The 25,745-nt window shown below is 43.3% G+C and overlaps 1 protein-coding gene across 1 annotated transcript in view; it reads left to right on the plus strand.

The window, feature by feature from the left end:
- The window catches only part of STEAP4 (STEAP4 metalloreductase), a 31,344-nt gene extending 22,210 nt beyond the window's left edge, over window positions 1–9,134 (plus strand). The window contains exons 2-5 of the mRNA XM_065399223.1: window positions 2,478–2,935; window positions 4,787–5,314; window positions 6,278–6,442; window positions 8,864–9,134. Coding sequence (XP_065255295.1) covers window positions 2,480–2,935; window positions 4,787–5,314; window positions 6,278–6,442; window positions 8,864–9,133 — 1,419 coding nt within the window. The 5' untranslated portion in view covers window positions 2,478–2,479 and the 3' untranslated portion in view covers window position 9,134. The remainder of the gene's footprint in view (window positions 1–2,477; window positions 2,936–4,786; window positions 5,315–6,277; window positions 6,443–8,863) is intronic.
- The last annotated feature ends 16,611 nt before the right edge of the window (window positions 9,135–25,745 follow it).

The raw sequence follows: 25,745 nt of genomic DNA on the forward strand, positions 1-25,745 counted from the left end.
CCTTCTCCAGTTCTCAAGAATCATATGGCAAGGCCTACATGAGGAACATTTAGTTTTGTGAGTGCTTGGCCTGTAATTGGAGGCATATAAACAGAAAACAATATTTAAGGTCTCTAGAGGTCAGAACATTGCTTGCTGGATCATTTGGGCAAGTGCTTAGCCCCAAACAATCATTGGCGAATTAAATGTTTGGTGTTCTATTTTAAAGAACACTGGAGACACTTTGTAGATTTGGTTCTTATTGCTGTAGCTTTCATGAATAAAATGTTTATAATATTAATTAATTCTGCACGTCACATAGAAACCGCCATTTGATTTCCATTCAAATCTCAGTTAGGAGAGGACATGACTGCCACACAGTTCACTCAGTGCCAGCTTTCTGACTTCTTAAGGTTGGAGGCCCTGGAAGATTTGAGCGGGATACTGCCATATTTCAAACAAAGTCAATCCTCCAGTTTATAGTACAGAATATGTTAAAAAAAGGAATGTTGCATCTTACTATGTAGTGGCTCAGAGAAATTAAACAGTATTACACATGCTGCTATTCTGCTTTGAATTCTACAGCCTTCCTCCCATTTGCGTCTATGTAAAGGGGTTCACTCATCACAGTTGCACCTCCTTAGCGGTATCTGGGAATTAGCTTTCACCGTGTCTTGTAAGCCCTTCTGTCAGTTGCTCATATTGTGGCCCCTCTTTCTCTCTGTGACTCAGGGTACTCCCTCTTTGTGACTTGTCCCTCCAGCCGGTCACTATATAGTCCTCCCCTTTCAAGGTAACGAAGTCCCATCAGACAAGCTGTCCAGATGCCACCTCAGACAGTCTTCCGTTTCACATCGCCAGGTCCTGTGCCATGTTCCCAGTGGCTGGTAGGGGAACCTAGGCCCTCCTTCTACACTGGGTTCCAGCGCAGGAACAGTATAACCAGCAGCCATGGTCTGTGCAGTCCCACTCCTTGCTGCTGTTTCCCTGGGCTTCTTCCAACCCAGCCTCTCTCAGGCTTTCTTCCTCGTAACTTCTCTGGGTAGACCTTTCTTCCAGGGCTAGGATCAAGGGCTTATTCTCCCCCCTGGGTGTCCTCTTCAGTCACTCTCTGGGTACAGAGAGGTGGTGAAGACTCCCCCCCTTTAGCCCTCTTCTGCTCTCATCTTCCTGGCTTTATGCTAACCAGCCTGCTCCTGCCCAGCTGGGCTTCATGATCCATTAAGCCTGGCTCTCCTTCCAAGTGCAGCCAGGTACCATAACTGACCTCTCAGGCTCACATTAATCCTTTCAGGGCCTGTGGGGTACACACCCCATCACGGTCTCCCAGGACATCAGCATACCCAGCAGAGAGTGATTTTTAAACATGTCCAAAGGAAGCACAATGTAGTATCACATGACAGAGCATACAAATAGTAGCTTCTTAGAACTTTCTACTTATGGGTCCCTTTGAATAGGTTTCCTTTGTATAGTATGTATAGATACATAGAGAAAGGATGGTGGTGTGTTAGGACACTACCAGGGACTTAGGAGACCTGGCGTCAATTCCCTGCACTGCCATAGACTTCTTGCATGACCTTGGGCAATTCACTTTGACTCTCTGTGCTTCAGTCCACCATCAGTAAAATGAGAATAATAATCCTTTCCTATCTCACAGGGGTGTTGAGAGGATACATAGACTGTAAGATCTTTGGGGCAAGGACTGTCTTTTTGTCCTGTATTTGTACAACATCTAACTCAGTATGGTCCTGGTCACTGGGGATCCTAGGTGATACCACAATGCAAATAAAAAATAAAGATAAAAAAGATTGTGAGGCACTTAGATATTACAGTGAAGTGGGTCATATAAGTACCTACTAGATCAATAGTTATACATTGCTTATAATAGAATCATTATAAGTAAAGGAAATACACTCTAGTAGCCCAGTACCTCAGTAGTCCCTTCTCCTGCGGTTCTTTCCTAATAAAACACATTGGCATTGAAGAACAATAACAATAAAACACTGAGTAGGGCAGGTGAGCTCCCAGCTTGCTCCTTTTGTATTGTCTTTTCTTTGAGTTTTCCTGCAAAGAGCCTCCAGATTCTGCTTTCTCTTGGTAAGTTCCCCTTTAACTTATTTCTGTCAACAAAGTAAGCAGAAATGACCCAGAAAAATGGGGCAAATACTATTCCTTCTTCTCTCTATATCCTGCCCCTTCTCCCCCTTTTCCCCTCAGAGAAGAGAACTGAAACAGTTCTTCCGCATCTAGGGTCTGCATCTATCAGCTGAGGGAAAGGTAGGGCACTATAAGCCCATGGAGAGAAATTAACTTCACTTTTCTTTATAAAACGGCACAGTAAGTCCTCTGACAATGTGTGTTAATTGTTAGACTTTCCTGCTAAATGGTCCAAGAAACAAAGAGAACGTTAATATACATTTTGGTATAATCAAAGCACCATGCTAGTTTGTCCTTTTCAAAGTATTCCTGTTTTGTTTTTCCCTATTACTGTTTTTTAGATATGGAGAAAAATTCTTCCAACATGATCCCTCTTGCTGAAAACTCTCCTAATAAAAAAGAGACTGTGTGTATTTTTGGAACAGGAGATTTTGGAAGATCTCTGGGGTGTAAAATGCTCCAGTGTGGCTACTCAATAGTGTTCGGAAGCCGAAATGCACAGACTTCCAGTCTGATTCCCAAAGGCACAGAGGTGCTGAGCCATGGAGAAGCTGCGCAGAAGGCTGACATTATTATTGTAGCAATTCAGAGACAACATTACAACTTTCTCACAGAGTTAACTGAAGTTCTCCATGGAAAAGTATTGGTGGATGTAAGCAACAACCTCAAAATAAACCAATATCCTGAATCCAATGCTGAATACCTTGCTCAACTGGTGCCAGGCGCTAAGGTAGTGAAAGCATTTAACACCGTGTCAGCATGGGCCTTGCAGTCAGGCACGTTGGATGCAAGCAGACAGGTAAGCTGAAAGAACAAGAGCTTCTTGTAAATTATATCATATGGCAATTTCTGAACAGTACAGCAAAATACATGTAAATAAGGAGAAAAGTATCAGACAAGGTTCAGATGCAACTTTCATTATGATCCCCTGTGTTCAGTCAAATAACTAAGCTAAAAAAAATCCTTTCATGCTCAAATATGATTGTTTGATCTTAGCCTAGAAATAAATCTCTATCCCCAACATTTAAAAAACATTGATTTTCCCTGCCTTTTGATCATTAAGCACATGTCCCTCACCCCCAAACTGCAGGAAGATGTTAACAGATATCAGAGAAGGGAACTGCTGTTATCTATCTACAGTGTTGGGAGGATTTTAAAATCATCTAAAAATGTTTGTAAGTTACAAAAGTAAGCAAGAGCAACTTCAAAAAGAGGGAGACCACCAGGATGAAATGAGGGTTGTAGGAAGCGGAAGATAGGAAAGACTAAGGAAAGGAATTGAGAAGAAAGAACCAAAGAATCAAGAGAAGAGGGAAAGAAGAGAGGAAGAAGCATAATGAGGGAACTTGGACAAAGCAGGAGGAGAACTGAGACAGAAAGGAATGTAGGGTGGAGAAGAAATATCAAGTTGTGTAAATCACACTTCCATTCTGGCTACTTTCAGGTAGTGGATAAGCGTAGAAGCAGATATGTCCCTTCCCACAGAGTTCAGAAGCAAGATTGGACTTATACAGAGTTCAGAAGTGTTGTGGGGATGGGCAGGGAGCAAGAAGGGCATGGAGATTCTGATACTTAGGCAGCTTGGGATGGCTGGAGGAACTATGAAGTTTGTTAGCCGTCTTCATGGTTCTCTGACCCTTGGTCCACTGTGTGCTGGGCTAGGCCTGAGAAGCAGCTTATTGCAACTTCAGGGGTTACTTTAAGCTGCTCCAGGTGCAACTGTCCCCAAGGGACTGCTCTGGCAGCCAGGAACCATCAGAGTTCCCTTACGCCGTGTGCTGCCTCAACTGGTCACTTAAGCCATCATTAAACCTGCTTTGTGCTGCCAGGGCAGAGCCAAGGATCTGGTGCCTTGTACTCCTGTCCAGACTGATCTCTGCACAGATATAGCTCCCTTCAGGCTGCATTATGGTCAGAAGCTCCAAAAATCCCCATTATTGTGGGTCTGAATGAGAGCAGGTTGCCTTTTTTCTCTCCAGACTCCAAGATGAGTATCGTCTTTCCCAAAACACCCTCCTCCCCACAACATCCTGCTGGCTGCCCTGTGCACATGATAATTGGCTGGTGAGGGTACGCTTTTCTATTACCCTGCATACCCATATGAGAGAGGCTCCCTCTACATTGTTCTCAGAATCCTTGAAGAGAAATATTTATTTTAATGACAGGTGATCTATATTCCTATTACCTGTATCCTGATTGCTCTGAGACCCTTGGGAATCACTGCTTTATATGTGTGGTGCAAAAATGGAAAATTGTGACCATTTATATAAAATCCCCGAGAACTCTTTACCAGTAAGATGCAATTGTGTTTACAAATTGCTTGACAGAGTTGTCTTCCAAAGCGTGTGCTAAAATCCAACAGTTCGAGCTAAATATCATTGTTAAGTGTATTATATTTTGCTATTTTCATATATATGATTGTTTCACTTTAAACCTCCCACCGCCCCAATGAAAAGGTTTTATTTCTGATTCTCAGTAGCGGAGCATGTTATTGTTTGACCCTTGCATCAAAGACTGGCAAGAACACCAATGATTTCTAGAAAGTTTGGAAATACAATCAACTTTAAGGTCTTATTTTATACCCATACAGGTCAATAGTAAAGACTGTCCCAAAGATTTGTCAAAATAAAGCCCATTCTTTTTGTTGCAGGTGTTTGTCTGTGGAGATGACAACAAAGCCAAACAAATGGTGATGGATATTGTTCGGACTCTTGGTCTTACACCATTGGATCAAGGCTCTCTCTTGGCAGCCAAAGAGATAGAAAATTACCCACTGCAACTCTTTCCAATGTGGAAGTTTCCCATCTACTTGGCTATTGGCCTAAGCGCATTTTTTTTCTTCTACAGTTTGATTCGTGATGTAATCTACCCCTACATATATGACAACAAAGACTTATCATTTTTTATTGCAATTAGCATTCCAAATCGGGTCTGCCCCATAGTGGCACTCATCCTTCTTGCTTTGGTTTACCTTCCCGGCATAATTGCTGCAATTCTCCAGTTACACAGAGGTACAAAATACAGTCGTTTCCCAGACTGGCTGGACAAATGGATGCTTTGTAGGAAACAGCTTGGATTAGTAGCCTTGGGTTTTGCTTTTCTACATGTTTTGTATACGCTTGTTATCCCTATTCGCTATTATGTAAGATGGAGATTAAATGGTTACGTCATATCTCAGGTAAGTTTCTGTTCATTGCTCCCCCCAACCCCACTTATGTATGCTACTGTTTTGTAGGTTGAGTTTCAGAATTTCATGTCAAAAATCATATTTGTATTGATTTTATGCTATTGAATTTCTTTGTATGGTTGGTGTTTCCTCTAGGCATCTGTATTTCCAAAGATCACTGGTGCTGTGGTTAAATGGGGGACTTCTGATCTCAATCTTCCTTCTGGCTAGTGTAGTGGTTAACAACAGGTGCAGAAAAATATTAATTATAAATAATTTTGAGGTACATGTTCCATATTTCTGCATATCTCTTTGAGAGTGGCACATTTACTGACATGCAGAAAGCCAGGCCTTATTTTTAAAAATAACCACATTCCCGCAGTCATCAAAATGTATGTTACGTTACAAAGCTTTATTAATGCTACACTAAGGCGGTATGTAGGAGCGGTGCCAGGGTTTTTGCCGCCCTAGGCGGGGGTCCTTCCGCGCTCCCGGTCTTCGGCGGCAATTCTGAGGTGGGGGGGTCCTTCTGCGCTCCCGGTCTTCGGGGCACTTCAGCGGCGGGTCCCGGAGTGAGTGAAGGACCCGCCGCAGAATTGCCGCCGAAGACCCGGAGCGCGGAAGGACCCCCCACCGCAGAATTGAAGCCAAGGGCGGCAAAATGCCGCCCCCCAAATCCTGCTGCCCTAGGCGACCGCCTAGGTCGCCTAAATGGAAGCGCTGGCCGTGGCTGTATGCAACACTGTATCTGCTGCCTCTGAGTGGCACATGCTATGGAAGGCCCTGCATGCTGGCAGTTCAGAACACCCCACTCTGTTCAGGAGACAAGCTGGTCTGCTGTTTCAGATTGTTTTAATCTATTTACAAAAACCTTTTCAGTTCACCTTAAAGGAAACCTCATGTTAAAGGGCATTTTTCTGTCCATTGGAGATGCAGCTACTGCACTATTAAAGTATATGTGATATTTTTCTTCAGATAAAGGACAACAGAACAGATCCATTTAACAACACTAACGGCTGGATTAGTGACTCTTACGTGGCTTTAGGCATCCTGGGATTTTTTCTATTTGTCTTGCTGGGAATAACTTCCTTGCCCTCTGTCAGCAACAGCGTCAACTGGAGAGAATTTCGATTTGTACAGGTGAAAAATATACCTTCTTTCAACTAAAAAACTAAGTTCATGTCCTTTCTCTCTGCTATATTCCCTGCACTCTTCTGTCAACTTTCGTGTTTCCCTGGTAGCTCATGATGGTGGCACTGCAGTCACCACTTACATAAAGTAAAAAAAAAAAACCTGAACTTCCAAACAACAAATGAGAAGTCGCAATGACAAATTTGTTGCTTTCAGAAGATGGTTGTACAAAACAGAGTGATCATTTACATTGAGTAAACCCCTGAAATATTCAGCCACTGATTAAAAACCCATGTTCTTTCACTAATTAATTTGACTCATAAAGTATTTACTCCAGGTTGAAATTTCAGTTAGCATTAGTCTGGAAATTCACTGTGTTAAATAAATTGACAGTTATTGTCACTGTGAAGTGCCAACAATATTCAGACAACATACAAGCAACTATACTGCCACTTTTTGACGTTTCGTAAATGAAAAGTCAATATTAACAATCCATTTCCCCCTCTCAACACTGGAAAAATGTGGTGATTTTCTAAGTGATTGTCATAAAATGATGCACTCTGTCTGGCAGGAGGTAGCTTTTCTTTAGACTCTCCATATAAGCAACACAGCCGTCCCTCATCTTTGTGAGACCATAAGCATCTCTTAAAAGGAATTGTGCAAAACATGCCCCATCCCCAGAACAAGAGATTGGCTGAAAATCAGAAGTATTAGCCAAAAATATGTTCATATGGGTGGGGATGAGAGAGTTAGCTCATATTTCATTGCCGCATTTACCTCATTTTCAAACACAGCAATTGGACATCATAGGTCCCGGGGTTTGAAAATCCAGACTTACATATTTGTAGTAGTACTGGTGCTATTGTACATCTGTAAAAGAATGCAGTGTGTGATTAAAAGATACTGTTCCTTTAAGGGGACAGGCTGGATCCGAAAGCCTGGGAATAATCAAAGAGGCCCTGGCAGGGCTGAGTTTTATAAAAGGAACAGGAAGCACAGGGTGTCAGGTAGGCTGAAGTGAATGACAGTTGCTCTCATAGGCACTAGGAGAGAGACTTGGAACTGATTCAGAGACCTGGGGTGTGGAATTTGGGCAGCTTGAACCAGGGCCTGACGAGCTATTTGTTGTAATGGTTCCTGGGCTGAAGCCTTTTTAAAAGGGGACATGGTATTTTGTTTAAAAAAATGTTTGCTTCTTCTTGCCTGGGCTGTTAAACTGAAATCTACTGCTGCTCTGCTGGGGGCAATCAAGGAGGGGCACTCCAGCAGCGTCACGCTGGGCTGCAAGGGGGTGCTCATCGACTGCCTGCACCTTTACAGCATCCTAGTCAGATGAGAAGTTTATGCTCCATTTATGGAAGAGAATTTAAGGCTACAAAATGGTTTCAATATATAAATTGTAAAATGGTTAGTCCACTGAGGTGGTCAGCGATGGAGAACTTTTTTGAGCACAAAGTATCAACATTTTATTTTGTATAATGCCATCAAGTGCCAACCTTAGCCAGGCTGAAATTGCCCCTGCTCATGTGCACTTGTTCTTTCTGCCTCCTCTTCCTCCTCTTCAGCCCCTTTCTGACTCTACTCCATCTTTGACCCTTTCCCGCTCTCTGTGTTTGAATTCTCTTGTAAGTCTGTCAATGGCACTCATCTGGCACTTGACCGCATTATCTGCCCCTACTGCTCACTCCTCCTGACACTGCTCATCTCACCTACAAAGATGTGGGCCATCCACACTGCTAGTCCTACCTCACCAGATATCAGAGAGCCAGTGGGGCATGTCACAGGTTGTTTGGCTGCATTAGCAGCCATCCCTGCTGCTACAAATCCTGCCTCTCCACTCCATGTTGGACACCTATAGGGAGCCTGCCTTTCCTCTAGTGAGTCACCTGTTCTAAGGTCCAGCTCATGTGCAAGCAAAACTGGTAAACCCATGGCACATGATATCATGTGGGTATAAATAGTACAACCCTGGTGACAGTGCAACACTGATAACTGTTAGCACTTGGTTCATAGGAAGCATTGCAGCCACTGGTTGGCTTCAATGCACCATTCTGGGCTACAGGGGCTGGGGAGTCTACTGTCAAGAAAGCTTTGGTGTATTGAAGAAACCCAAATGATATGAAAACTCTTGTTGGACTATCACTATGGCCTCTAAAGAGCTAGTGCCTCTGGATTAATTTTCACCAATTTTCATGAAAATTACAACCAGATGGAAGTAGGTGTGACCTGGCAAAAATGATCAGAATTGCCAAGCAAACATTTTGAGAAGTAAAAAGCTTTGGTTAAGAATATAAATCAATTTCACCTAAACAGTCTGAGTTCATTCCCAATTTTGGTTATATCCCAATAGTTTATATAGTTTATAAATAGCATTTATTGTAAAGTTTATTTTACAATCTTAACCGATGCTCTTTTTTTCTCTCCCAATAGTCCAAACTGGGATACGTGACACTGATTTTGTGCACTGCACATACACTGGTCTACGGTGGGAAGAGATTCTTGAACCCTTCAATGTATAGATTGTATCTTCCTGCAGCATATATGCTTTCTCTCATTGTTCCTTGCATTGTCCTGGTCATTAAATTTGTTCTGATATTCCCGTGTATAGACCGACCACTCACACAAATTCGACAGGGCTGGGAGAGGAACTCCAAAGGTTCAAAACAATCATACTACAATGATAGCAAGTCAGCAGTATAATCACGTAGTAAACACCCAATCTGTATATCATTGCAATGTCTCAAAAATTTAAACTTTTATATTAAAGTAATGTCCTTTCCCAGTTTTATGTGCAGGAAAAGGCAAAAAGGAGGAAACTTTGCCAGGCCTGAGCAATTTATCGATAGAAAAAATGACCCAGGGCCAATCTTAAACACAAATAAAGCCAGAAGCCACTGGGAATGCTCTGTGACCCATGAGCTGGCTTCATCTCCCTCTCATTCATACTATAAACTCACCGCTAGTCTGCCCCTTCTCACTCTCCTGGCATCAAGACAGGGGGAAGAAACTCTGCCTGATTTCTCTCCTTTTATTAGTATGGAATCCCACTCTGGATAGGGCACCACCAATTGTTAGGCTGGCCCTGCCTGGACCATAGGCAAAGAGGAGCTCAGCTCTTTGATGGCTTTGTTGCTCTCCATTAACCTCTGTTTCAGTAGAGGTCTATAGCTACATCCTATGTATACCTTAAAGATAACGGGCCAAGGTTTGTTTGGTTTGTGTACAGAAATTTTATTGTTGGAAGTGGTTGGGCCAGTGGTCCCACTGGACTACTGCAAACTCAGGCATCAAGCTGCTGGGAAGTGGGGAAGAAAGAGACTTTCCAAAAATCATTTGGTAAGGAAAGTGGTGTCAGGAAAAGACAGACCTTGGTTATGGTAGTTACAAATGTGTGCTTCTCCATCTAGTGCAAATGAAGAGTGACCAGTGATGGAGATTGTGATTATGCTGCATTCTCAAGTTAAATCAATTAGTCATTTTGCTTAATATGAATTTGTGGCCAAATTTGTTTAGTCTATGCTTGTAATGAGTTATAATCACTGATGTAATATGCTGTTTTATTGTGTTATAAGTTCAATAAAGACGAGGTCTTTTGCTTTCCAAAATCCTGGGATTCAATATGACCAACTGTTCCTCAGCAGCAGTTATGCTGTGCATATTGCAGTGACAATGAAGCAAATCCTTAAAATAATTGATTTCCGAGAGTCATTTTGGGGATCCTGTAACGCAGAAGGACTGTAAGTGTTCTATAGATTTATGCTTAGCCACCAAGTCACCTGTGAGTGACCATGCTGCTGATAAACAGGGAGCAGATGGTGAATGATGACTTTGTGCTAGAATTGGGGTGACTAGAGAAACCACCAGACCTCTTTGCAGTGGGAGGGGAAAGAAAAGAATGAATAATAGGTTTTAACAGGAACAGACTTGCTCACCAACTCTTCCGTCTTCTCGCCACTGTTTCAGTGACAAGATAAACACATACAAATGGGTAATTGTAATCATGAAATGACTAATTGAAATTTCAAATGGGTACTATCAACCAGGCCAGAACAAACAAACAATCATTATCTGACACTTTCTAAAACCTTCACAATATGGAAGTAATTTTACTCCAGTACAACCACCATAAAGAAAAAAGTAGGTAGCATGTACTTGACTCCTAAAAAAGTATAGGCCTGATGGTGGAATGATAAACGAGACAAATGTACTAGTGACTGGCCCAGCCAGATTCCTTATCTCTAGTCTAACACCAGTGTTATCCACCTGCTAACTACAGCCACTAGTCACTGGTGCAAACTTCATACCTCAAGGTGTATTAAGCTATATGTACCATTGGTGCAATTAAGAAGTTTTCTTTCCCCTTTTAACTGATAGGTGAGGGTCCATAGAGGGTCTATTTAAAGTTGTTTCAAATTAATGTTAAGAAATTATTGACTGAAGAAAGTGCAAAGGTCACAGTCCTAGCTCAATGTCCTTTCGGCTAAGTAAAAACACAGACAAGATTATCCTTAAAATTCAACCCTCTCACACTCCAAGAGTAAAGTGGCTGGCTGTGGGGAGAAGAAAAGCTGAAAATAAAAAAGTAATGGATAAGTAGAAATCTTACAAACTTGCCGTCTAGGGGCAAATTCTGCCTTCAGTAACACCTGTGTCAACAGAGTTATTTCAGACTAACAGAGAACAGAAATATTTCCAAGATAGACCAACTGCTTGTGTTGCTTGTAACTTCAGGAAATTACTGTTAAGAGCTCTGCAAATATAGGTGCAGTTTCAGGAATTCCCCTTTCTACCTGTCACTGCAAAACTCCTAGGAAATTATCTCTGGGCTAGAGTATAAACTTCATCAATGAGAGCCAAGTAACAAAAGTCCAGTAGCTCTGATTTATCAAATACAAATATAGTGTGTACTTCATTGCCCCTTGTTTTAGGGAACAGGGTTCCACAGACGCCAACTTTTCATTGTGCCAGAGGGTGCTCAACCTCTGGCTTTGCCCCAGACCCTGCACCCCCTCCACCCTTTCCCTGAAGGCCCCACCCCACCTCTTTCCAACCCCGCTCCACCCCTGCCCCCCCTCTTCCTGCCCCGTTCCGCCCCCCCTCCTTCAAGCGCACCGCATCCTCACTCCTCCCCACTTCCTCCCAGCCTCCTGCATGCTGCAAAACAGCTGATTGCGGTGGGTGGGAGGTGCAGGGAGGGAGGGAGAAGCACTGATTGGCGGGGCCACCGGCGGGCAGGAGGCGCTGGGGGGAGGGGGAAGCCCTGATAGGGCGACTGCCAGTAGGTGCTCAGCACCCACCATTTTTTCCCCCTGGGTGCTCCAGCCCCGAAGCATCCACGTAGTCAGCGCCTATGCAGGGTTCTATGTACAGGGTTCTTTGTGTCAGGGTACTGAATACAAGGCCAAATCCTGTAGTCTTTACTCAGGCAAAATTCCCACTGCAAAGTAGTCCCTCTTAGTACAAAACTACAGCTGCAGGATTTCATACAATCTTTATACTCAGTAAGGGCTGTCACAGATCCACAGGATCAGTGCTATAACCCCAGCTTTGGAACAGTCTCTGGGAGGACCCCACTCTTTCTTCAGGGTAAACTGCGCAGCTTCATTGCCTCCTTAGACTGGATCTCTGAGCCTTCAGCACTCCTGTTTCACATCATGAGCGCCGTTCAGCAAGTCCCACTGAGGCAGGCCCCTGAGGGCGACTTGTACAGTCTTAAGGAACAATGCACCTCCGCAAGCACCTGCAGTCACACTCCACCAGCATTGTGAAACAGTAGGGTTTATTAGCTGACTGGAACACAGCATAGGAAGACTTTGGTTAGCATAGAGAAATGAAGGTTATAGAACAGTCCATTCTGGGTAGCCAGAGCCCAGTGAAGCTGCAGTGAGCCCACATTATTCAAGCTCTGTCTGTCCCTCTGTCTGATTTCCTATGTCAGACTCCTAGATGTGCCCCCGACTGCTTCCCAAAGCTGACCCTTAAATTCCACCTCACCCCAGTTCTTTGTCTCCAAGCTGGAGAGATGCAGCTTGAAGTCCATATCTCTCTCTGGATTGTTGATTCCTAGGTGTCCAGGTCCAGGCAATTGGATTTGACATTGTCTTCTCAAGAGCTCCATTGATATGGGGTCTAAGGCTCCAGAAAATGAGTCACCCTTTGCACCTGTGTCTTAGCTTGCCCCAGGAACAAACAGTCCCTTTTCACCCACTAGGTCACAATGCAGCATATAGGCACATATAGGCTTCATTAAAATATTACAAAAAATTCCCACTTCATCACACGGGCTAAATAGTACCACCAAATGAAGTAAGACCATGTAATATACACTTTGCCTCATGGGGAGACTGAGGGTAGAGGGCCCTTTCTGTAAAGATTGATATCAAATTTGTTTCGTGACTAGTATATGAACTTAAATGATTCCATTTATTTAAAGTGAGACATATTTTTACTAAGGGTTTGTCTATATGAGGAAGTTAGTCCAGAGTTGCTAGTATGCTTTAAATTCACACCCTAACTTACTGCCCCGTCCTGTGAATGTTCTTACGGCACGCTACAAGTGCGCTTGAGTAGTTTAACTTAATGTGCTTCCAAAGTGCACTAAACCACTGCACACAAAGGCACTCTCAATGGTCAGTAAGCGTGTCCACATGGGGAGTTAGTGCAGAGTACCTCCCTCACATTACCTACTGTGGCCTTTTTCCGCATGTAGACAAGTCCTGTGATGTTTTGTAGCTGTAGTCTGCAATTTTCTCTTTAGTCTGAGTTCTTTTGCATTACTCCAGCTGGAATCAGACTAAAGGAGTAAAGCCCCAGAATCTGATGTGGTCAACCCAATAAAGAATGACATCTTGTTTAGTGTTGGGGATGGTGAAAAGTAATGTGGGTGCAGGCAGCACTAAAGGATTGATCCAAAGCCCTTTGACTGATAGGGAATGGTCCAGGGATGTTTCCTGTAAAAGTTTTTTCAAGTCTTTGCAATGGCCCCAGGTGGTGGAACTGCTCTCCAACAGGACATATTTTTCCTGTCTGAGCTGGAATGATTTCATATCCTGTTGTCCTTGGGCAGAATTATTTTAACTATTTATTACCAGAACATTTTAACAGAAATTGTAATGTGCAAGTATATTTATTTTTCTATAGTAATCTTTACATATTTTAACTAGTCCATAACAACTTTAAAACAATAATGGTCAGCTGTGTAAAACAGCACTTGTACATTGTACATATAATTACTGGATGCGTTTTAAATATGCCACGTACATTAGAAGTGTTATTAAATTAAGAGCATATAGATTTTGGATTGGATGTGTGCTGTTCATCTCTCAGAAGCCTAGAAAAGCCTTTGTGTGCATAAGTGTCTCCTGCCATCTTACGACTCCATACTGTAACAGCACATTAGCTTTCTGACTACACTGTTAAATCCAAATCAATGAATGGGTGCTTTAGAAAATGTGAAATGCAGCCCTTTAAGCAATCGTTAAAATATAAGAATAGGATACTGGTGAAATTTACAGACTACATGGAGATCAGCACCACAAGCCAGGTTTGGGTTTCATAGCATGGGAATGCTTTAATCTGATGAACAGGGATCAGCATAAGATCTTTTAAAAAATCTACATACAGAACAATAGGTGTGACTTAGGTTTGCTTTTGCCTTTTTACCAGTAAATGTTAGGGAATGTTTAGGGAATATCTGTTGGAACCAATAAAATAATACTTTTCCTATTAGTAACAAGACCTGAAAACATTTTAATTGCATCAACTGTATGTGAGGCTTGAGACATTTTGGGGTTTCATGTATGCACCAGAAACCAGTACTGCAGCTGGCACATGGATAATAGTGCTGTTGGGACTACAGATAATTTGGCTGGGTCGATCACTAGTTACATTTGGTTCCACTACAATTACACCCCCAGTCCCACAGTTTGCACCCTATTTTACCCTCAAGCAAGATCTTATGCAGGCTATAAATTGACATCTCTGAAATTCTTCCTAGCATCTGAATTCCTTGGCCAGAGCTTTCTAACCCTTGCTTCTAGGCTCAATCTCTCATCCCAAATCCAAATTGTGACTTCTCTGGAGTCTTTCTGTGAAAAACCCCCTTCTCCTGCTTGTCATGGTTTTCTCAGGGCCTCATTATTGTCACTATCTATTAGACAAGGTGAATTAGAAAGGTGTACCTTGTCCCAAATACAGTGACCTCTTCAGACCCACCAACCCAGATACTGGAGTGATAAGTGGTATAAATAGGTAGATGGAACAATTTTTCTTAACATGCTGCCCTGATCAGAAACATCTTATTTTTAACCCCTCTCTGCTGCTATTTGTTAAATTAGCATGTTATTAAGTCTTTAACATGCAAGCAATAGCCTCTGTTCATTTCCTTTTTCACACACTCCTAAAGCTTTTCTTTAGTTCAACTTTTTTTCCATTTTATTTGCTTTTGCCCTGATCCGCCACTTGTTTCTAATCCTGTCTGATAAACTGAGCAGTTCTTTCATTAAAAGGAAATCTACAACTCCCAAGAGGCACTTGGGTATCACATCAGTTAGACAAATAGCACATATCTCACAGTTATGGCTTGTCTAACAATGTTCTCGATTTTGGGGGCCCGGAATTGCCCTAAAGATGTGGTATAGACATCTTCACATAAAATGATACCCCAGACAAGACTAGGGCCATTGAACTATTGATTTCTGAGGAGGAATATTACTCCTATAAAACACCGCACTACAAAGCCCTGAAAAAATACAATTAATCACTTGTGCTGACCACAGGGTTGTGTGAACTTAGGCCAGGTCTACACTACTGCGGTAGTTCGACGGCTGGCAATCGAAGTTCCGGGTTCGATTTATCGCGTCTGGTCTGGACACGATAAATCGATCCCGGAAGCGCTCGCCGTCGACTGCGGTACTCCAGCTCGGCGAGAGGAGTACCGCGGAGTCGACAGGGAGCCTGCCTGCCGCGTGTGGACCGCATCTGAACCGCGGTAAGTTCGAACTAAGGTATGTCGACTTCAGCTACGTTATTCACGTAGCTGAAGTTGCGTACCTTAGTTCGAATTTGGGGGTTAGTGTAGACCAGGCCTTAGTAACTTATCAGAAGCATGCAAACCCAAACTGGCATTTTTAGTTCATGTGTGTTCACAGTCTGCCAGGTTTGCTTAGCTTGGGGCTCATTCAGACACAATCCCTCTAAGCACACCTTGTTGAAACTTAATATCTGAGTCTCCTCTCACTTACATGGATTTAAATCAGGAATAATTCTACTGAAATCAATAGTCACATCTATGTAAAACTGGTGCAAGACAAACCATTGCCCTTTAGCATTTTACAGTGCCCTTATTTTCCTACAGTTTTCATGAGTGACAAACTGCCCCTCTCTCTCTATCCAGCTCGTCAGAGAGTTCACCAAGTAGTTCCTCTGCCATCCTGCCTTTTCCCAAAGAAAATCCATGGATTTAGGGAAGGCAGAAGGTCTATTTACTAAGTCCCCAAAGAATCAAATGGGAAAATGACCAGATGACTACTCCCAAAGACATCAGGAAGGGATAGCCACCACCTTCATAAAATACAGAAAAGTGAGGGTAATTTTTAGGAGAAAAGGGAGAATGACTGGAGGAGAAGAGGTCCATGCTAACAGTGGATGGACCAAACCTTAAATAAAAAGTACCCTAAACTAGATCCAGATTTGAGAACCTGTCATGATATTAGAGTCTCTAATAAAATATGAAACAAAGCAAATGTCTCCCATTTTCATGTTTTATTATCAGAGAATCATAGAAAAGTAGGTCTGCAAGGGACCTTTAGAGATCACCTAATCCTTCCCATTGCACTGAGATAGGACCAAGTATACTTAGACCATCCCTGACAGGTGTTTGTCTAGCCTGTTTTTAAAATTCTTCAAGACTTGGATTCCACAACCTCCCTGAGTAACCTATTCCAGTACTGAAATATTCTTACAGTTAAAGTTTTTCCTAATATCTAACCTAACTCTCCCTTGTTGCAGATTAAGCCCATTACTTCTTGTCCTACCTTCAGTGGACATGGAGAACAACTGATCACAGCCTGCTTTATAACACCCCTTCCCAGAGCTGATATCAGGTCTTCCTTCCCCCCAGTCTTCTTTTCTCAAGACTAAACATGACTAGATATGTTAACCTTTCCTCATACATCGTTTTCTACATTTTTTATCTTTTTTGTTTCTCTCCTCTGGACTCTCTCCAATTTTTCTACATCTTTCTAAAAAGTGTGGTGCCCAAAACTGGACACAATACTTCAACTGAGGCCTCACTACTGCTGAGAAGAGCAGAACAGTTACCTCCTGGCTTACATATAACTCTTCAGTTAATTCACCACATAATGATATTAACCTTTTCCACAACTGCATCACATTGTTGCCTCATATTCAATTTGTAATCCAGTATAATTCCCACATACTTTTCTGCAGTACTGCTGCCTAGCCAGTTATTATTTGTATTTGTGCATTTGATTTTTCCTTCCTAAGTATAGTCCTTTGCACTTGTCTTTATTGAATTTCATCTTGTTGATTTCAGACCACTTTTCCAATTTATCAAACTCCTTTTAAATTATAATCTTGCCCTCCATAGTGCATGGGACTCCTTTCACCTTTGTGTCAGCCACAAATTTTATTCGTGTACTCTCCACTCCATTATCCAAGTCACTAAGGAAAATATTGAATATTATCAAACCAAGGACAGACCTCTGCATGACCCCAATAGATATACTTTACCAGTTTGACAATGAACCATTGATACCTACTCTTTGAATATTGTCTTTCAACTAGTTATGCACCCACCTACTAGTAATTTAATCTAGACCACATTTCCATAGTTTGCTTATGAGAATGTCCTGAAGCCTTACTAAAATTAAGATACAACATGTCTACTGCTTCTCCCCATCTACTAGGACAACAACCCTGTCAAAGAAGAAAATTAGTTTGGTTTGGCATGATTAGTTCTTGGTAAAACCATGCTGCCTTTTATTTATCACCCAATTATCCATAGGTGTTTACAAATGGATTGTTTAATCATTTGTTTCAGTAGCTTTCCAGTATCAAAGTTAGGTGACTGAACTATAATTCCCTGGATCTTCATTGTTCCCTTTTTAAAGATAGATGCTATGTTTGCTTTTCTACTGTCCTCCAGCACCTCACCTGTCCTCTATGAGTTCTTGAAGATAATCACTAGTGGTTCCAACATTGCTTTAGCTAGTTCCTTAAGTAACCCAGGAGGAATTTCATCAGGCCTTGCCAACTTGAATACATCTAACTTATCTAAATATTCTTTAATCCGTTCTTTCCCTATTCAAGCTTGTGTTTCTTTCCCCTCGTTATTAATATTAATTATGTTAAGCATCTGGTCACAATTAATCTTTTTGGTAAAGACCAAAATAAAATAGTCATTAAACTCTTCAGACTTTTTGGTGTTGTTCATGATTAGGTGTCTTTTCCCACTAAGTAGTGGACCCTCACTTTCCTTCATCTATCTCTTGATCCTAATGTATATATGGAACCTCTTCTTATTGCCTTTTATGTCTCTTGCTAAGTGTAACTCATTTTGTGCCTTAGCCTTTTTTATTTTGTTCCTACACGTTTGCACTATTCTTTTGCACTATTCTCATCCTTAGCAATTTGTCCATGTTTCCATTTCTTGTAGGATTCCTTTTTAATTTTCAGGTCATTAAAGAGATCTTTATGCAGCCATAAGAGCCTCTTACTATTCTTCCTATTTTTCCTTTTAATCAGGATAGTTTGCTGTTGTGCCTTTAATATTGTCTCTTTAAGAAACTGCCAGTTGTCCTGAAGTCCTTTTTCCCTTAATTTTTTTCCCCAAAGGACCATGCCTACCAGTTCTCTGAGTTTGTTAAAGTCTGCTTTTTTGAAGTCCATTGCCCTTATTCTGCTGCTCTCATTCCTTCCTTTCCTTAAAATAATGAAGTCTACCATTTCAAATCACTAAGTTGCCTTCTACCTTCAGAACTGGCAACCAATTCCTCCCTGTTAGTCAGAATCAGATCTAAAACGACTGCCCCCTGGTTATTTACTCCACCTTTCCAAAAAAGAAGTTGTCCCCAACATATTCCAAGAACTTTTTTTGACATTGTGTGTTCTACTGTATTATGATATTTAGTACAGGTCTAGCTGACAATATTAACACTGTGAAATCTTTCACCCAGTTCTTAGAGCACATGGCATACCATAACTACAGGCCAGACTGTCTGTGTTTGTTATGGATACAAACTTGATGAAAAACAGATCTGTGTGGTGCTCTAAGCTGTGTTTCCGGTCCTGAAGAACATTCATGCTATCTGTCTTGAGAAGGACAAGTAGAAATGGAAAAAACATTGAGGAACTCTGCCAAACATCTAAGGAGAATCTGTCTGACATATAAGAAGGCAAAGCTCTTACATATACACAGGAGTCTCTCTCATGTACTTAAATGACCCTAGTATCTGAGTACCTCACTATATTTTAATTTATTTATCCTCACAACTCCTCAAAGAGGTAGGGAGGCACTATTATCCCCATTTTATAGATCGAGAAGTGAGGCACAGAGAAGCCAAGTGATGTGCCCAAGGTCACACAGGAAGCCTGTGGCAGAGCTAGGAACTGAACATGTGTCTCTGTAGTGCCAGGGTAGTACCCCTGGACTCTCCTCTCTCAGTCAAAGGCCTTTGGATCTAGCCCTTATGTCACATTCCTGGTGCAATCCAGACCAGTGGGGATTGTGTCACCACCTGCCCTGCAACTTTGGGTATCTCACAATGCTTTGCTGTTGTAGCTCCCAAGTAGGCCTCTCACAAACAGACAAACAGCATGCAGATCACACCCTGAGTGTCTGTGTATAGCTATAACCCTGGTCCAGCAGCTCTGACCCCAGCAGACTGTCAGCAACACACCAGCCACACTATGGCTTCCAGCAGCCTGCGTTACTACCTGCGAAATGACCCCAACACACTCCCAGTCCTGAAATTTCCCCAAAACATGTGTTCTGCACTGTCCATTCCTCTCCATTACAGTTCAAATATTAGCAGTCCATTGCCCCTGTAAGGGCTCAATTGACAACAGTTTGTCACTTTCCCTGGAGTTACCAAACAATTCAGTTTAAACACAGCACTGGATTAGTTTCGATTAAAAAATGAAACAAATGTATTTAACTACAAAAAGAGGGTTTTTTTAAGTGAGTACAAGTATAATATATTAAAGTCAGAAATAGTTACAAGAGAAATAAAGATAAAATGCTTTCTAGTAGCTAAAACTTAACGAACTAGACTTGGTTCAAGGTAAAATCTTTACCACATGTTCCAGCAACTGGGCTGGCCAAATTCTCAGGTCAGAACCCCTCCTAAAGTCCAAAGGGGTGTGTGAGTGAGAGAGAGAGAGAGAGAATATGAATGAATACCTGGATATTTTCACCCCTCAATTTTATAGTCCAGTCACTCTTTGAAATGCATTTTCCTGCAGGCTACCTCTGGATAAATAGATACAGTTCGTTTCCACTGTGAGGATGGAGACATCGTGTCTCATGATGAGAGGTTCCATGTTGTTGTTTGTTAAAAGGCAGCTATATCTGTTCCTGTCCCACTTCATTGCCAAAGAATGGCCACTTGACCGGTGATTGTCAATCAACTTTGACACTTGGCTACAGGTGTCACCTTGTCCTCTGCCTTTGAGAAACAGGTTTACCCCCTCCCCACACTTGTCTGGTAAACACATTTCAGTCATAATTCCAACTTATGTTCATAAATTTACATATAATGTTGCTATACACATTGCACCCTGATATTATTGACCAGCAAGTTATTGTTTTTCAAATGATACCTCACAAGGCATATTTTATACAAAGATTATTACAGTGGAGGGTATGAATACAGGGGTGAATTCAGTCACACCTTAGTGCTGCCCTCACCCACATTACTTTCCAGCATCCCTAACACCAAACAAGATGTTGTTCTTTATTGGTTTGAACATATCAGATATTGGGGCTCTATTCCTTAGACTTATTCCAGCTGGAGTAATGCAAAAATAACTCAGATGATTCAGAAAATTGCAAACTACAGCTACCAAACATCATAGGGCTTGTCTACATGAGGGGGTAGCTAGTGCAGGCTACCTACTCTGCACAATTCCCCATGTGGACACTTATGCCACACTCATTGACTTTAAGGCCAGAAGAGACCATCATGATCATCTAGTCTGACCTCCTGCACATTGCAGACCCTCCCCCACCCACTCCTGTAATAGACCCCCTAACCTCTGGCTGAGTTACTGAAGTCCTCAAATCATGATTTAAAGACTTCAAGTTACAGAGAATCCACCATTTGCTCTAGTTTAATCCTGCAAGTGCCCCGTGCCCCATGCTGCAGATGAAGGCGAAAAACCCCCAGGATTTGACCTGGGGGGAAATTCCTTCCTGACCCCAATATGGCAATCAGTTAGATCCTGAGCAAAATCCACCAGCCAGACACCTGGGAAAGAATTCTGAGAGCTTGTCTACACAATTACACTGCAGCAAACTGGGGTGAGACTCTACGTGTAGGACTCATGAATGAAATTGTTTTTAATTGTTTACTTTATTAATGTAACTTCATAAGTAAAGTTTTATGAATGAAACAATATTCATTCATAAAACCGGTTACCCCAATAACTGGCTAATTAACAGTTAAGATGCTTGTTAAGAGCCATAGCTGTTCAGTCAGCTGCCTTTGTAAGTTTCACTATCAATCCAATTCCTGCTTAAATCACTGAGACTTGCACTGTTTCAGTATTGTAATTTCTGTTCACCATTTATTACACTTGCCTACAGTGTAACTTCTGTTCACTGTTTGCCATCCATTATACTTGTCTATATTGTAACTTCTGTTCACTGTTTGCCATATTGTAATTCAAACCCCATTTTAAAACGCTTACTCCATTTTGTAAGGGCTTGCTGCAACCTTCATTTTTGCAAACCCTGCTGTAATCTTATTAGTTTAGTTTAGATGTGTGAATGAGGTATGTATGGATGATGGAATCAACCTCCAGCCCCAGCCTGTCCTGATTAAATAGAGTTCAAACACCAACAGCTGAAGATGCAGACAAGAGCCCTAACAAAGTAAGAAGAATCCACCCTAAAAAGAAAAGGTACAATAGAAGGAAGATCAAAGCCCGGTCCCAGGCTGAAAGTCATGTCTGCAATTGACGGGTGATCAATCACCAAACCCAGAGGCAGCGTGACACAGCAAGACCTATAGACTCTGGATTCAAACTAAAGCCTACAAAAAGGATGGGTGAGATTGAAAACTTTGGAGGAGGGTAACGTTCTGCTATCAACATCAAGGAGCATCGGTGCGTGCCCGACAGAGACCCAGCTCCTCCTCGTGCTCCGCTTTCTTGGCCAGCTAGCTGCCATGAGCTCCGATCCCAAGCTGCGAACTCAAACTACAATCAGGACTGGTAACTATCCAGCAGCTGCAGAACATTTTGGTGTGTGTGTGTGTGTGTGTGTGTGAGTGTATGTGTATAAGCATTAAGGTATTTGCTAATAGTTACAGATTAATAATAAATGTGGCATCTTTGTCTTGACCCCTAAAACGATCCTGTATAAGTTTGTGGGACAACACCTGCTGTGGTCTAACTGGTCATGTGCACCCTGCTGAAACATGTTAACAGTTCTTTAATGTGCTTTGAGCTAGTCCCCTTTTGAAGAGAACTAGATCAAAGCAACTTCAAATCACATTCTCTTTATTTTCAAGTAGAGTAAAGCTAAATAAAAACATATTGATGAAGAACAAGGCATCCCTTCACATTGCAATTTCTTCAGTGCATTTGGAAATTGCTGTGGTTTGAAGGACAAGAAGAAAGCAATGCAGTGCAGCATACTGCAACTAATGCACTGTATTTACTGTACTTTTGAGATATACAATTTTAGGAACTCCTCAATCCCCAATTAGTTTGTAAAACAGGGAGTCTATTGTAGTTAATACAATAATCTCAAAAATAATTGTCAAAGGGAGATCATCGTCAAACTGGGGTGTTTCTAATGAGCTTCTATAGCAATTGGTTATAGGTCCAATGCTATTCAATACTTCTATTAATGTCCTCAAATCCCCGTCCGGGGGGAAAATCCAAAAAGCCGGACATGTCCGGGAAAATAGGGAGGGGTCGTGGGGCTTGGATCCGGGCTGGAGCCGCTGGGGCTGGCGCCGGAGCTGCTAGGGCTGGCGGTGCTCGGCCGCCAGCCAGCGCCGCTCGCCCGGGGCCGGGGCCGGTGCCGGGGCCGGCCGGGCCGGTGTCCCGGGGCCCGATCCGAGCTGGAGTCGCCGGGGCCGGAGCCACTCGGCTGGGGCCGGTGCCCGTGCCCCGGGGCCCGAGCCGAGCTGGAGCCACCGGGGCCGGGGCGGGCGGGAGCCGCTCGGCCGGGGCCAGCGCGCTTGGCCGGAACCAGGGCTGGTGCCCCGGGGCCCAAGCCGAGCCGGGCCGGAGCCGCTGGGGCCGGAGCCTCGCCGCGTCCCCCCAGCCCCAGCCCCAGCCCCGGTCCCGGCCCCAGCTTACCTGCTGCCTGCCTGTTTCAGGCTTCCCGCGAAATTTGATTCACGGGAAGCAGGGGAGGGGGAGGAGCAGGGGGGAGGAGCGTTCAGGGGAGGGGGCGGAGTTGGGGTGGGGACTTTGGGAAAGGGGCGGAGTTGGGGTGGGGCCGTGGCGGGGAGGGGGCGGAGTTGGGGCAGGAGCAGGGCCCCTTGGAGTGTCCTCCTTTTGTTATTTTAAAATATGGTAACCCTAATCAAGCACCATGGGCTCCTCCGGGTACTCGGCGAGCGGTAGGCTTAGCAGCTCCTCTGGGTCGCTTCTCTCCAGTAGGGTTGACAGCTTCTCCGGGGTCTGGTTGTCATCAGGCCTTGACTGGTATGGACAGTCTTCGGGTCGGTCACAGGCGGCAGGAGTCTCCCCAGCGGGGGCTAGGCCCCCAGCGTCTGGCTTCTCCGGCGGCCAGGCAGCTTCCGAGCCCTGGGATGCGGCTTTTATACTTCCGGTCCTGCACTTTGACCTTTGGGGGGGCGGACACAGGCTCCAGTGGCTCCGCCCACTTTGGCATCCAGAGAGGCTTGTCCCTCTCTGGGGCGGCTGGGAGCCAGGCCGCCTCACTACAGGGTCATAGTAGACAACAGCTGAACATGAGATTTCCAAGAGATGCTATAGAAAAACGGGCTAATGCAATTCTTGGATCTATAAAGAGAGAAGATGATTTTACCTCTGTATACAGCAATGGTCAGACTAATACCAAAAACTGCATAAAGTTCTAGTCTCCAAGTTTTTACATCATTGTCCCAGCCCGGGGCCCTAACAGCGGCAGGCAGCCTGCTGCTGTGTCAGTGGGAATCCTGGCCACAACACACTGACATCGGCTCTGGGTGTGCCGCAGCCAGACTAGGGTCGGCTGCCCCCGGGCTACTTTCTACCTCCCCCTCTAGCAGTACCTGCGTCTGGTCGGTGTCCTCCACGGAATCAAGCAGAGAGTTGGTGAGGATCCTGGTCCCATTTTACTTAATCAAAAGTGTAAGGGAGTTTGGGTAAATGATTGCAATTTTGGCCCTGTTTAAAATCCTCCAAACTTCCAGTAAGAATTGAAGGTTTCTCCCTTCCCCATAGGAAAATAAACCAGGAAGGAATACATAGATGATGTGCAAAATAAGTAGACAGGAAAATTGTCTTGGCCCAAAATATATAACTCCTCCATTTTCCTTCTTTATTTTTTAATGATGCAGTACAACATCCCTTGGAACCATTAACCTGCAAATTACTGGGAGTCAGAAACTAACTTTTCTGCCTTGTGACTGAAACACAATACTTTAGCTTTAATTCAGTTATCTTTGTATAAGGTTGACACTGACCCCAGAGGAGTTTGAAAAATTATTTAAAGAGTGTACAGTGCTTTGAACATGTAAAGTACAAGATACATGCTAACTGCTATTATTTCAGGAACAGCTGATTGTACCTGCTGGCTCCTAAGTCAACAAGGGATAACAATGCCACATTATAGGCAGGGCTAGCTATGCCTCATATTATTAAGGTTCACATCATTCCCATTATCAGACCCCGTTTTCAGTTGCTTATAACTTTGCCAAACATCAACCATTCAGGGTGAAGGTGTACATGCTTGCTGTCTGCCTCAGGGTGATTTTTAAATTTGAGCCAAAATGGCTCAGCCATTTCTGACAGAAGGCTAGGGGAAAATACGCTGTTTTTCCCATGTTAAAAAATTCCGTAGACCTTTCCTTTGAACACCTCAGTATCCCAGGCTTTGGAGCACGGTCTTGAAATTTGGCAGGGCCTGGCCTTTGTGTAAGGGAAGTTTCTTTTGCTGTTTTGATGAAAATTCACTTACATTTGGACAAGTTATTGGCCTTTGAAAAATTGCACAAGCTCAGTAGAAACTTTCAGTTTTAGCGGCTGAACACTCCAAAGATTCCAGCTTCACTGAGCATGCTTGAGTCAAGGGTTGCCAACTCTCCAGGATTGTCCTGGAGTCTCCAGGAATTAAAGATTAATCTTTAAAAAAAGATTATGTCATGTTATGAAATCTCCAGGAATGTGTCCAACCAACATTGGCAACCCTACTGAGCCTCTTATAGCTCCTAGTGCTGACCAGATTGCTCATGTGCCACCTCCACTGTGCGAATGAGTACGCTCCACCCCCTCACAGCTCGTACTTTGACCAAACTGTGCATCACTATCCTCACAGAGCAATTGAGCATGCCCCGGTCCAGGGCTACAGGGGCAAAGCTAGATTTTCACTGTAATGGCTGCGCTGGTGCCAGGCACTGGAACTGAGAGCAGGAGCCTTTCTCTCCTGTGCTCTCAATGACCCTCCTGCTGGCATTCAGGCAGCTTGGAGGAGGAAACCAACTGATATAGAATGAGGGGGAGAAAAGGAGTAGATTGGGACAAGGAACAGAAACTATTACTAGGACTGGCTGGGGCAAGGAGAGTGGGACTCAGAGCTGGTGGGAAGCGGAAGGTAGACTGGTTGGGCAAGAAGACTGGGGCTCATGGAGGAGACTGGGAGAACGATTATATAAACAGATGGGGGAGACTGGGAGCCGGTTGGCTGGTCAGGGAACACTGAGATCAGATGCGGAGTTGTGGGGAGACTGGGACTGGATGGACGTGAGGACTCCAAATAGGAACCAGTGCTGATGAAGCATGTGAGTGTCAACATGCTGGAATTTCTGTTTTTTCAGTTTGCTTTTTTTAATGTAGGAAATTACACACCGAAAACTGTGTTAAAAGTAGTATGAGATCATGTAATTAA

This window comes from Emys orbicularis, chromosome 2, assembly GCF_028017835.1.
Source record: "Emys orbicularis isolate rEmyOrb1 chromosome 2, rEmyOrb1.hap1, whole genome shotgun sequence".
Taxonomy (NCBI): domain Eukaryota; kingdom Metazoa; phylum Chordata; order Testudines; family Emydidae; genus Emys; species Emys orbicularis.